This window comes from Polistes fuscatus, unplaced genomic scaffold, assembly GCF_010416935.1.
Source record: "Polistes fuscatus isolate 324 unplaced genomic scaffold, CU_Pfus_HIC Scaffold9, whole genome shotgun sequence".
Lineage (NCBI taxonomy): Eukaryota > Metazoa > Arthropoda > Insecta > Hymenoptera > Vespidae > Polistes > Polistes fuscatus.
This window is the reverse complement of record NW_025113173.1, coordinates 3,766,142-3,779,237: the sequence shown is the minus strand read 5'-3', so window position 1 is coordinate 3,779,237 and position 13,096 is coordinate 3,766,142. Positions and strand designations below refer to the sequence as shown.

The following is a 13,096-nucleotide window of genomic DNA, read 5'->3' as shown; positions in this document are numbered from 1 at the left end:
TTGTAAAAGTAACGTAAGTTAGGTACCCGTAGAAAATCGATAATGCGGTTACCATGGTTACAAATTGACGTGAAGTTTTTGAGTAAAATTAAATAAATTTTATCGACCGTACCTAAATTTCTCGCGGTTTCGAGAGTAGACAGCGACGAGCTCGCCACTTAATTTGATTTTCATTTTCGGCTAGCGATTTTCCAAGCTTCGTACTTACGAAAATAACGCGATAACGATTGCGATTTTCACTATTTAAACCGACTGAAATGTGTGTGTTGTTCTATACGTAAAAAACAAACGATTAAAAGAAAGAAAGAAAGAAATTTATCCTTTCGTAGAAAAATTTACAAATAGAAATTAAGTTATTAATTAAGTTTTCATTTATATGGAAATACGTGTGTGTATGTGTGTGTGTATATATGTGTAACACAACTTGAACGCTTATATATGGTAGTATCGTAAATTAAACGATTCGATGTTACCAGAGAAATATATTTTTCGATGAACATCGAATATCACGATGTATATTACGTTTGCATTAAACGCGTTATTTATTCATATTGGCAAAACGTCCATAAGGTCCGAAGCTATCGTTTGCAACTGCCCGATCAGATTATGAGTTTGATCTCGCACGAGCCCAAACATGTCTGCCAAATAGTCGCACCTTCGTTCCAAGCTTTACCAACATTTCACTCCTACTCCTACTCCTACTCCTATTCCTACTCTTCTTCCTCCTCCTCCTCCTCCTCTTCTGGCACCACCTCTGCTAGTACTGCTACTGCAACTGCTATTGCTGCTTTTACGTGCTTGTTAGACGGACGGCTAAATGTAATTTCATTTTCGTCAGAGAGAGAGAGAGAGAGAGAGAGATAGCGTGATTAATATTGAATTTATTTGATATCGTCGAAAGTACATTTGTTTATAATTTTTTGTCTGAGAAAAGAAAAATCATTTCTAAGAAAGGAAGCTTACTATAATAGGTGCTCGTTAAAATATTATCTTATTAATGAACAAATAATTTAATTATTACATATTTGTACTTTCAAGTTGATAAACATTTGAGAATAATAATAATTTTTTGAAAAATAAAACAAAATACTTTGTAAGAAAGGAAGCTAACTATAATATAGATGCTCGTTATAAAATATTATCTTATTAATGAACAGATGATTTAATTATTACATATATGTTGATAAACATTTGAGAATAAAGACGAGGATTGAGAATGATAGAAAGAGAAAGATAGAGATAGATAGAGAGAGAGAGAGAGAGATAATGGAAAAGGCTAGGTTTACCTGCATCCACTGGTAACACGAGCAAACAAAGCAACGTATTAATTATTCGTAATATTCGCGGTAGATTTCAACTTTGGTAGACAGCTGTTATTCTAGAAGGAAGTAACACGCGTTTGTAGTAGTTCTGTCTGTGTAGTCAAGGACCAAAGGAAAAGGGAGAGGAAATGTACTATAGGCTGCTGAGATTTCGTTTGATATGAAGGACGAGAGAAAGACCTTTCCTTTACTTTAAGTGGATATATACCATCTTCCTAAACGATTAAACGAAGGATGATGGATCGTCGAGGAAAAAGTGATACATACTTCTAATTTCATAACATCTTTCCTGTATATCCTGTATATCCTGTCGACCAAAGATTTATTTACAATTTTGTAAGGATTTACGAAGAAACAGATGTAATCATTTGTACTTTTATTACGAACATCGGTTAGAGAAAAATAAATAAAAATCAAATTTACACGTCGATGTAATATACACCTGTACAAAATTATTGAAGTTATACTTTTTTTGGCGCGTTGGGGAAAATGTAATGGGGAATGATTTTGTTCCGAACGTCTGGAAAAACGACACCATGAAGTTTGTCAAGTATTTACGAAGCGCGGCAAAGCGTTTTCAAGTATACGGCATGAAGTTGTCTTCTCTTTTTCTTCCCCCCTTTTTTCTCAAGCGGGTCACCCATCCAAATACTAATCGTACTCAGCGCTGCTTTACTTAAATGATCGAAGCGAGAACTAATGCTGTAACCGCGCCATAGCTGTTGACGCGTCAAGTAATTCGATATATCTCTCTTATATTTAGTGTGGACTGATATCTATATTTTCATATTTTCTTTTTCTTTTTTTATTCTTTCTTATATATGAGCCGTTTATTTTAAAAGTGGCCTAACTCCATTTTTCATTTTTTCTGGTTACCCACGGTAACATGTACAGCTTCAAATTATCTATCAATGAAGCATTTAAGATTTTTTATATTCCGAGTAAATACGTAATTCTGGACACATAAGTTTTCAGAGTTAGTTGAATCACTGAACCGTTTATTTTGAAAGTGGCCAAACTCCATTAGGAGTAGAGATTTTGGTGTGTTAGAAATGGCATTAAAAAAAATAATTTACTGTTTGTCCCCCGAGAGTATTACAATATTATCAAAAAGTGTCGGAAAGGTAATAACCTTATTGTACATGAAATGAGACAAGAAGATTTTGTATCAACAAAATTATTAGAAGACGCAATTTTTAAAAGGGTCAAGAATTCTAACGGAGAACCAATAAACTGGTTAAAAATATGTTGGATGCGTTTTGTCAAAAATGAATAAGATTTTCTATAAGACATCAATGAATGAGAACGAAAATTTGAAAGTCCTGAATTTAATACCACGTCGGGGTAGACCAAGAAAGTTCGAAAATATTGTATTGACACCACTGTATAAAAATATAAGACAAATTACAACCGCAAAATTCAAGGACATAATTCACTTATTACGATATATACCACCGGAACATCATGATTTCTTTAAATCCCTTTCACATACACAAAATGTAGATGAGTAGAAAATTGTTTTGTAATTTATGTTTGTAAAAAATATTTTGAATCGCATAATTTATGTTTTTAAAGTGTTACAAAGATATGTAAAATAAAATAAGTATTGTTATTTCGCAATTTGAAGCATCTTAAATTATGTTGAATAAACTTCGGTTTCTTCAAATTTTATAACGAATCTGGTTGTTAATTTTGAAAGTGGCCTAACTCCATTCTTGCTAAGAAAACGCATATTATTCACTTAATAATTGTCATTATTTTAATAGGAACTGTAAATTTAACACCTTTAGATATACTTAAGCAACATAACTCATTGTTATTCTTTACGTATATTTTTAATTGCATTGAAACGCAAACCTTTAAATATCTCAATTTAAGGTTATATGGAGTTAGGCCACTTTCAAAATAAACGGCTCATATATATATATTTATATATAATAATAATAATTATTTTTTTTTTTTGAAGTTTTTTTTGGAAGTTATTTTTGAGGTTATTGAGGTTATGTTCGTTTTGGTACAGCAAAGAAGTATAACTTCTTACGTGCGTACATAAGTACACACACCAGTTTCTTTTTGTTCTCTCTCTCTCTTTGTTTTTTTTTCTTCCACTCTTTATATAGTTTTCATCGAATTTTCCATTTGATTCGAGTTGTATTAAAATTTCGTCTACTGGAGTAAGCGCTTTTTTGCACGGATTATGCTGAAAGCGTTTCTACTTACACTGATGAAGCGACGAAAAAAATCGATCTACAATATTTTGCACGGTTGCACCGTTGCACCGTTGCAACGTTACTTCCTTTTTTTCTCTTTCCTATCCCTTCTTTATCTTATTTCCTTTATCTTTTTTCTTTTTTCTTGTTCTTATCTATTTCCTAGGAAAAGCTTGAGAATAGACGGAGAATTTCCGTTTCAATTTCATTCGGGCAACAGTACCCAAAGCTCTCTCTCGCGTGTATTACGATGTCGGTGGAAACGGAAGTAAAAGGAAGAGAGAAAGAGAGAGAGAGAGAGAGAGAGAGATGCTGGTGGATACTCGCAAACCGGCCGAGAGATGCTGCTTGTAATCTAGGAACCGAGAACCGTGAGAATCGAAAGGTGAAGATGAAGCTCGTGTGAGAAGGAACAAGAACAAGATAGAAGGAAATAGAAAAGGAAATAGTGAAGGACGTGAAGAAGAAGAAGAAGAAGAAGAAGAAGGGAGAGGTGGAGTAAAGTTTCCCTTCGTGCATACCTATCTATAGTTGCATATGTTTCTCCAAAGGTGAAACACTCGTATGCAAGTCTCCTGTAAATCTAAGAAAAACAAAATAAATAAGATGTGAGTGGACAGGAACAAATCCGTTTGCATAACAGTTGGTATAACATCAATTGGACGGAAAACATAAAAGATTTCTTTTTACTATTTCTTATTTCATTATTTGTTCGATTTATATTCATCCGTTTCTATTTTTTGTTTTCTTCTTATACATCGTATTGCACGCGTATAATAAAAACAAATTAGAAATTTTTAAGTTTAAAAAATAAAATATAAATTCGTATTGGTAATTGATAGTTAAGTGAATTTCTTTTTACTATTTCTTATTTCAGATAAAGGAAATATTATATTATATATATATATTATGAATATAAATATAATATTATATTAATATTATATAATATTCTATAATATATATAATATATATAAAATTATATAATATATATAATATTATATTGATATTAATATTATATATGAATATAAATAAATATAATATTTATATTCAGATAAAGGAAAAATTTGTGAATATAAAAAAATAAAATATAAATTCGTAGTTGGTATAATTGATAATTAAGTGAATTTCTTTTTACTACTTCTTATTTCATTATTTGTTCGATTTATATGCATCCGTTTCTATTTTTGTTTCTCTTCTTATACATCGTATTGTACGCGTATAATAAAAACAAAGTAAAAATATGTGAGAGTTTAAAAAAAATAAAATATAAATTCGTTGTGTTTGGGATAATTGAAAGTTAGACGCCGATGCGGTATTATTTTTCTATCTCTTCTATTTTTCTATCTCTATCTCTACTTTTTTTTCTTTTTTTTTTTCGTTTCTATCACGCGCGTTTGCGCACCCAATCGCGTTGCTTAATTGGACTTTATCACGTCAAACGATTCGGCTCGGCCAAATTACTTCACGGTTGTTTAGTTTCGGATCGCGTGAATGGCCCGATGAGCTCTCGCGAGTTTCTTGAGCTACCTCGTAGAGTTAGCTCGAGGAAATACCTAGTCGAAATGGGGGTGGAAGGGTGGTTGGGGGTTAGGGGTTCGAGGAGTGTGAAGGGGGGGTGTTCATCTGGCAAACGAACGGCGCCAACGTCGTCGTTGAACTTCGTAGTTCGTAAAGGGCTTCCTAGATGGAAGGAATTATATATTATAGATTAAGGAAGGGTTGGTAAAGGGAATGGGAAAGGGTAAGGGGGACAAAATACGCTATGCATGCCGTTTCTTCTTCGTCGCGTATTGGTTAAACGTCGAAATAAATTTCTTCGTTCTATTTCTATTTATTTTTCTTGTTCTTTTTCTTTCATTCATTCCCCGGTCTTCTTTTATCGTTGTCCCTTTCTAACACACTGCAATTTTATTTTATTTTTTTTTTATATATATTCATTGGACTCTCTAATTTATTTTATTTATTTTTTATCTATCTATCTGAATATAAATGACATTTAATTTATATTTATGTATACGTCGAATTGATTTATAAATAAGTGGGTATCTTTCTGTTTTAATTAATTCTTTACTTATTTATCGACTGTTATATTTTATTAATCGACTCGATTGTATGGGGCAAATGAGGAATGAGATATTTTATGTGTAATTAATTGTTTCGTAGAATCAGTTACGATTGCGATGAATATTTTTGTTTTGTTTTGTTTTTTTTTTTGTTCGACGTTAGCGATTCGCAATAATTAGTCTTATTGATTTTGAATGTAAGTCAGTCGTGGTGGTGTATTATTTATAGAAGTTAATTTGTCGGAAGAATATATTATTATAGATATTTGAAATTTATTTAACGTACGCGTCTCCGATTGTTTACGAATGGAATCGATAATTTGATAAAACGTATCGCTCTCTCGTTCGTATTGTTTTAAAACGGGGAAACATTTTTATCATTGATCAAATACGTTGACGTTAATATAAATATTTTGTTTATTGATTGTTATTATCTGTTGAATCATTAAAATACGGTATGATACTTTATTCGTATAATAATTCTCGTTCAAATATAACATTTGTATTTGTTAATTGTATTTTCTTGAAACGAATCAAATTAATTCGTTCTCATCTTAAAATTAAACTTGCAAAGTTAGCTTTTCGGATATTAACTCTTTAAATATGTCTGACCAAATAAGAGTTATCTGGTTCGTACTGTTTAAAATCGCGTGTATAACATTTAATGCAATCAAAAATATTATTTGCCGTTACAGCGTATATTTCTCGGTCGACTATTTTTCCATTTATTTTTTAATTTTCGTTTGGAACAAAAATTATTAAAAGGTAAGCTAACCAAAATGATACGTTTTACCGTGCAGTATTTCATCTAACCGCAAACTTTTTCCTACGAATAAAATATAAATGGATATCAAACACGACCATTAATAAAAATTGAGTCCGAAGGTTTGAAAAATCTGAATTTGACTAAAAATTATTCATTTACAGTAACAGATATTTTAAATAGCAAATATTTTGAAATATTAATACACGAAACAGTATCTCCCAAATAAAAAATATATCATAAAATATTAAATTTCAAAAATTATACACGATTAGAATAATTTATATATAATTATAAACAAATATCTATTGTGAATTATTCGAAAAATAATTTCGACAATTACCCTTACCTTCAAATCTCAAAATGACTTTACAATTCAATTAGCCGTATAATAACGCAAGAAAACAATCCAAAGAAGTTTCTTGTATCAAATAATTCTACCAATTACAATCACTTACAACATCATCGATTCTAAACAAAAAACAATATCAATTTCAATCTACCACGAAAAAGAAAAAACCAAATTAACATATCATTTCTTTTATAACGAATAATAATTAAAAGGTTTGAAAAATCTGAATTTGACTAAAAATTATTCATTTACAGTAACAGATATTTTAAATACCAAATATTTTGAAATATTAATACATGAAACAGTATCTCCCAAATAAAAAATATATCATAAAATATTAAATTTCAAAAATTATACACGATTAGAATAATTTATATATAATTATAAACAAATATCTATTGTGAATTATTCGAAAAATAATTTCAACAATTACCTTTACCTTCAAATCTAAAAATAACTTTACAATCAACGTGATTTACAATTCAATTAGCCGTGTAATAACGCAAAAAAGTTTCTTATATCAAATAATTCTACCAATTACAATTACTTACAACATCATCGATTCTAAACAAAAAACAATATCAATTTCAATCTACCACGAAAAAGAAAAAAATCAAATTAACATATCACTTCTTTTATAACGAATAATAATAAACAATAAAAACAACAATCACTTATCATCCCTTTGTTTCCTATCCATAATACATATACCATAGTCAACCCTTTACCTTTTCCAATTCGGCATTTAAACTTTATCCTCATTTTCTAGTCCATCTAAATCCTGTTCCTTTATCTTTGTAGATACGATTGACTTCTCGATTGTAGAGAGTTTGTTAATTCCTTCGTAAATACGGCACCACCAAAGTGCGCTGTACAAACATCACCGTAGAGTAATGTTGTTGTTTCGGCCAACTAAAATATTCATCACTCTCCGGCATGCTATTGACGCGGTTGCCAACGATGCCAAGGGAAGGTAAAGAGGGTAGAGGGGGGTGAAAAGGGGTGAGAAGAGGGAGAATAGGGGGAAGGGGGATGCAAGAGAAGTCGAGAATCGTGCTAACGTATACACGATGGCGATCTCTCTAAGATCCAACCCCTTCGTTTTACGAGACGCCATATTACTTCTAGTATTCTACTGAATGCAACTAACAGGACGATGAGGACGAGGACGAGGACGAGGACGAATCGAGAAGACCTTACACGTACAACCAACCTGACTTGAAGACTCTTCTCACGAATATTCATACACGTATACATAAACATATACATATACAGATATCATACATACGTATATGCATTGTTTTATTCTCGAGAGATGTCAATAAACAAGGAAAGAGAAATTGGGTTAACGCGAAATACGTAATAAACGTATAGTCATAATAATAATAATAATAATGATAATAATAATAATATGTTATAAATAAATACTCAAGCTGATTATGAGAGTTCGTGACAAACAATTGTTTCGCATTAAAAACGTCGATAAGTTGGGAACCGCAAGAGTTAAGAAAAAAGTCGGTTAAAACGAGGAAAGTTACGCGGATTTAGCCGGGCAAGCTTAATAGTCCTTTCCGCTTCTTTTCTCGTAAAATAAAAAGAAAAAGAAATAAAGAGGGAGAGAGTGGGAGAGAGAGAAAAGTAACAGAAATAAAAATATATAAAACGCGAAACGAAGTCAATCGGGGAGGCACGTTTAAGTAAAAACAAAAAAGAAAAAAAAGCAAGCAAGCAAGCGAGGGGGTGTAAATTTAACCGTAATTTTGTAAGCTCAGCTTTCTGAATAACGAGCATTATCCACACAGAGAGAAAGAAGTCCGAGCGTTGGCAACAACGTTTTTTACATTGAAAATACTTTGATATTCTTGAAGTTTTTCCAACGTTTCTCCTTCTCCTCCTCCTCGTCGTCGTTATTGTTGTTGTTGTTGTTGTTATTATTGTTATTACAGAAATAGAAGGAGACGAGATGAAATGGTGGGAGTAGGGAAATGACGTGGATATTTCGTAAAAGAGCTTTCAAAGAATGAAAGAAAGAATGAAAGAAATAAAGAAAACGAGAGGAGGAGGGTGGGGGTGGGGGGAAGGGGGTTAAAGCGTAAAATAAAAAAAATAAAAAAAATGACATTACATTATGTAATATCGTGGAACGTTACAAACGAGTTTTGAGCGAGACGACGATCATAGTGCAAACCGTTGCAGGATATAATCAGCCACCGTTCGTAGGAGAAGAAAACCGCCACTAGGAGCAAGTTCCAAGGCAAAACGCATTCCGCGTCGAGTATCGCCTGCGGCTTACTGCTACGAGTTTTCGCGTCATAAAACTTTGCAATTTTCCTGACGTTTCCAAACGAATGCGTTCCTCAATTTCGTTCTAAGGAGGATTAACGGTTCCGTTCGGGATTGCAGCGAGCAATAATTTACTCCTGCTATTGGAATTGGAGGTGGAAAAGGAAAGAGGTGGAAAGAGGAAGAGGAGGAGGAAGTGAAGAAGGTGAAAGAGGAGGAGGAGGAGGAGGAGGGGGATAGGAGTAGGCGAGTAGGTACATAGAAAAGGTGCTTGGAGACGAGAGAAAGACAGAAATACAGACAAAGGGAGAGAGAGAGAGAGAGATGTCAACTTGTTAAAGGATCGATACAGGAAAGAGAAAGAGAGACAGAGAGAGAGAGAGAGAAAGTTAAATGACTGCAAATTATACCTGTACTGTCTGCTTTACTTCGACTATACTTCGTTTTCTCTAGAACGATAGCCATTAAAATTAAGGAAATAAAGATCATCTAATGTTAAATCAAACGTCCTGATTTGAAATTTTATCTACGATCCTTGTGCGTATTATCTTAAGGTGATAATATCTAATGAAATTGATTTGATTTCATTGTTTTATCCATGTATGTGAAAAAGAAATTATTATTATTAAATGTAATAATGTTTAATTGATTTTTTATCTTGTCTTAGAAAATAAAACTATTAAAATTGGTATCTTAGGAAATTTAAACGGGTTAGAAATTGTTTTTGAACGTTAGTTTGATTTAGTTGTACGTTTTGTCCATTTATTGGGACTTCATCAGCAACTGAAATTTTGTTTATCCATTTAGTTTTATCCATGTATGTGAAAAAGAAATTATTATTATTAAATGTAATAATGTTTAATTGATTTTTTATCTTATCTTAGAAAATAAAATTATTACAATAGGTATCTTAGGAAATTTAAACGGGTTAGAAATTGTTTTTGAACGTTAGTTTGATTTAGTTGTTCGTTTTGTCCATTTATTGGGACTTCATCAGCAACTGAAATTTTGTTTATCCATTTAGTTTTATCCATGTATGTGAAAAAGAAATTATTATTATTAAATGTAATAATGTTTAATTGATTTTTTATCTTATCTTAGAAAATAAAATTATTAAAATAGGTATCTTAGGGAATTTGGATGGGTTAGAAATTGTTTTTGAACGTTAGTTTGATTTAGTTGTTCGTTTCGTTTCTTTTATTGGGACTTCATCAGCAACTGAAATTTTGTTTATCCATTTAGTTTTATCCATGTATGTGAAAAAGAAATTATTATTATTAAATGTAATAATGTTTAATTGATTTTTTATATTGTCTTAGAAAATGAAACTATTAAAATTGGTATCTTAGGAAATTTGGATGGGTTAGAAATTGTTTTTGAACGTTAGTTTGATTTAGTTGTTCGTTTTGTCCATTTATTGGGACTTCATCAGCAACTGAAATTTTGTTTATCCATTTAGTTTTATCCATGTATGTGAAAAAGAAATTATTATTATTAAATGTAATAATGTTTAATTGATTTTTTATCTTATCTTAGAAAATAAAATTATTACAATAGGTATCTTAGGAAATTTAAACGGGTTAGAAATTGTTTTTGAACGTTAGTTTGATTTAGTTGTTCGTTTCGTCCATTTATTGGGACTTCATCAGCAACTGAAATTTTGTTTATCCATTTAGTTTTATCCATGTATGTGAAAAAGAAATTATTATTATTAAATGTAATAATGTTTAATTGATTTTTTATCTTATCTTAGAAAATAAAATTATTACAATAGGTATCTTAGGAAATTTAAACGGGTTAGAAATTGTTTTTGAACGTTAGTTTGATTTAGTTGTTCGTTTTGTCCGTTTATTGGGACTTCATCAGCAACTGAAATTTTTATTATGATTTATTGATATATATATCAAAAAAATATATATGTAATAATATTAATAAGAGAGTACAGAAAGAATTATGGAATTATATATGTGAATTATATATATTATATATGGTTGATTATGGAAAATAATAAAATAGACGATATCATTACACTGTGACATTTTCGTAAACTCTTTTGACGACGAGACGGAATACTCGGATGACATTTTGTAAAGGATAATAGCGTGACGAGAAGAGGGGGGGAGGAGAGGGGGAAAGAGATTTAGAATAATGCAAAATGTCATTGTCACGACAGTGTAGGTAGTCCGACCTCCTCCAGCCACCTTTCGTGAATTTTCTCAGGAAAGTGGTGAAACTAATGCGCTTATGAGGGGAAAAGAAAAGAAAAGAATAGAAAAGAAAAGTAAAACGAAACTAAAAGAAAATATAGTAGGAAAGTGGGAAAGGTAATATCTGCGATTTTGTAATTTTGCGGAAGGTAAATGTCTTTCCGAAGAAGAAAAGAAAACCTACGCTTATAAAGGCGAGAAGAAACATGCGACAGCATAATAATACGAGTTAAGTATGTATATATGTTTATGTGTATATATGTATACGTAAAAAGTTGTGTCGAGCTTCGTGTACGCTTTTAAATCTGATAAAGTAGCGTTTTTACGGGTTTAGAAAAAAAAAAAATGATGACCGAGGTAAAGGACGTCTAACTCGAGTGCACTTACGATGATGACGCGGATCATGTTTCGAGGATACTAATGGCAATTACCTGGTGCTTTGTTAAAAGAATAATCCAACTGTATTTTACTCCATGCAAGCAAGCAAGCAAGAGACAAATTAGTAGAATAACTGCAAAACGTTCTTAACCAACGCCGACACGTTTTTCTACTCGTGCTTCATTAGTACACTCGAACATTTAACGGACCTCCCCACGCTCAACTAAATATTCCTCCAAGTGTGTCTCCGCTGTTCATTGAATTAAGGAAACGGGTATTTCACTCGGAGTTTAAATCTTACTAGAGATTTCGCTTCTTCAATCTTTGTTTGACGGAATTAAAGCTAGGCGAGGGAGGATTATTAAATCATTATGATTGAAATCCTACGACTGAGAAAGCTAATCGATCGAACGGAAAGCTCTCTTATCATGTATTTCTTAACGAATCCTGATTACGCTTTTTTCTTTTTTTTCTTTTTTTTTTTTTTTTACCATTCTTGATTATTCCTTCTATCGAAATATTATGAAATATATTTTTCACCATCCTGTCTTTTACAATTTTTGATTTCTCACTTTATTCGTTAAGTATTGCAATATATTTTACGAATTCAATTAAACATTCAAACATTTTTCTATATTTATTTAACAAAACTTTTGAAAGAAATTGCAAAAATGCACAATTTACAGCATTGCATTTCTCTGACATTTTATGAACCTTTGTAGACCGATTTATAACATGACAAAGTATTCTAAGCGTAGAAAATAGAGTGTACTTTAATTTCATATAAAAATCATTAAGTAAGTTGTTTGTTTTTAAAAGCACTTGTGCCCTTTGTTCGCAGGCGACAAGTAAAATAATTTTTTCTTGAAATTTTTATTTCTTTACTTTCATGGTCATTCAAAGTTCATAGCATACTATATCGTTGAATTCGTATTTATACGGACTATAATACTGCAAAGTCAAAAATACTAAGTGCCATTTAGAAAAATAAAAGTAACCCTAAAAAACATTAGAAGAAAAAATATTTATGAACATATTTTTATTGCAATGTATAATCGATCCAAAACAGATGAACTTTCGTTTAAAGTATTTTTTCGTCAGGTTATCGCAAGTGCTCGAAAAATCGCGACTTAGTGTTATATGGGATACCCCATATATCCCCCCCATACGCGAGAAATACTTGTTTCTCTTATTTATAATACTAAGCACCAACTATAGCTTTTCGACTTGGAAACAAGGATAAAAAAAAAAAGGTGTCAGCAACAGAGGAATTCCATTAAAGCATGGTTCCCGGAGCCTCCCAAGTCCCTCCTTTGAATTTACCATCGCAAATTGCTTACCTGCGGCGTTCGCACCGAGGAGTTTACGTCTCTGGCAAGATGGAATAAGCAATCGACATATTCTTACCATTAATGCAGTTCCCCTTTGCTGGATATCGCCACCTAACTTCAACGATCCCTCGATAACTCCCTCTCATTCTTCCTCTTTCCCTCCTTTATTTCCCTCTTCCTGTCTCTT

General features: G+C 31.7%; 1 protein-coding gene across 1 annotated transcript in view; it reads right to left on the bottom strand.

Annotated features, from left to right (window-relative positions):
• LOC122525732 overlaps positions 1–13,025 on the bottom strand; it is a 94,191-nt gene extending 81,166 nt beyond the window's left edge. The window contains exon 1 of the mRNA XM_043648659.1: positions 12,986–13,025. Within this exon, the coding sequence (XP_043504594.1) occupies positions 12,986–12,988 (3 nt within the window). The 5' untranslated portion in view covers positions 12,989–13,025. The remainder of the gene's footprint in view (positions 1–12,985) is intronic.
• Between the last annotated feature and the right edge of the window lie 71 nt (positions 13,026–13,096).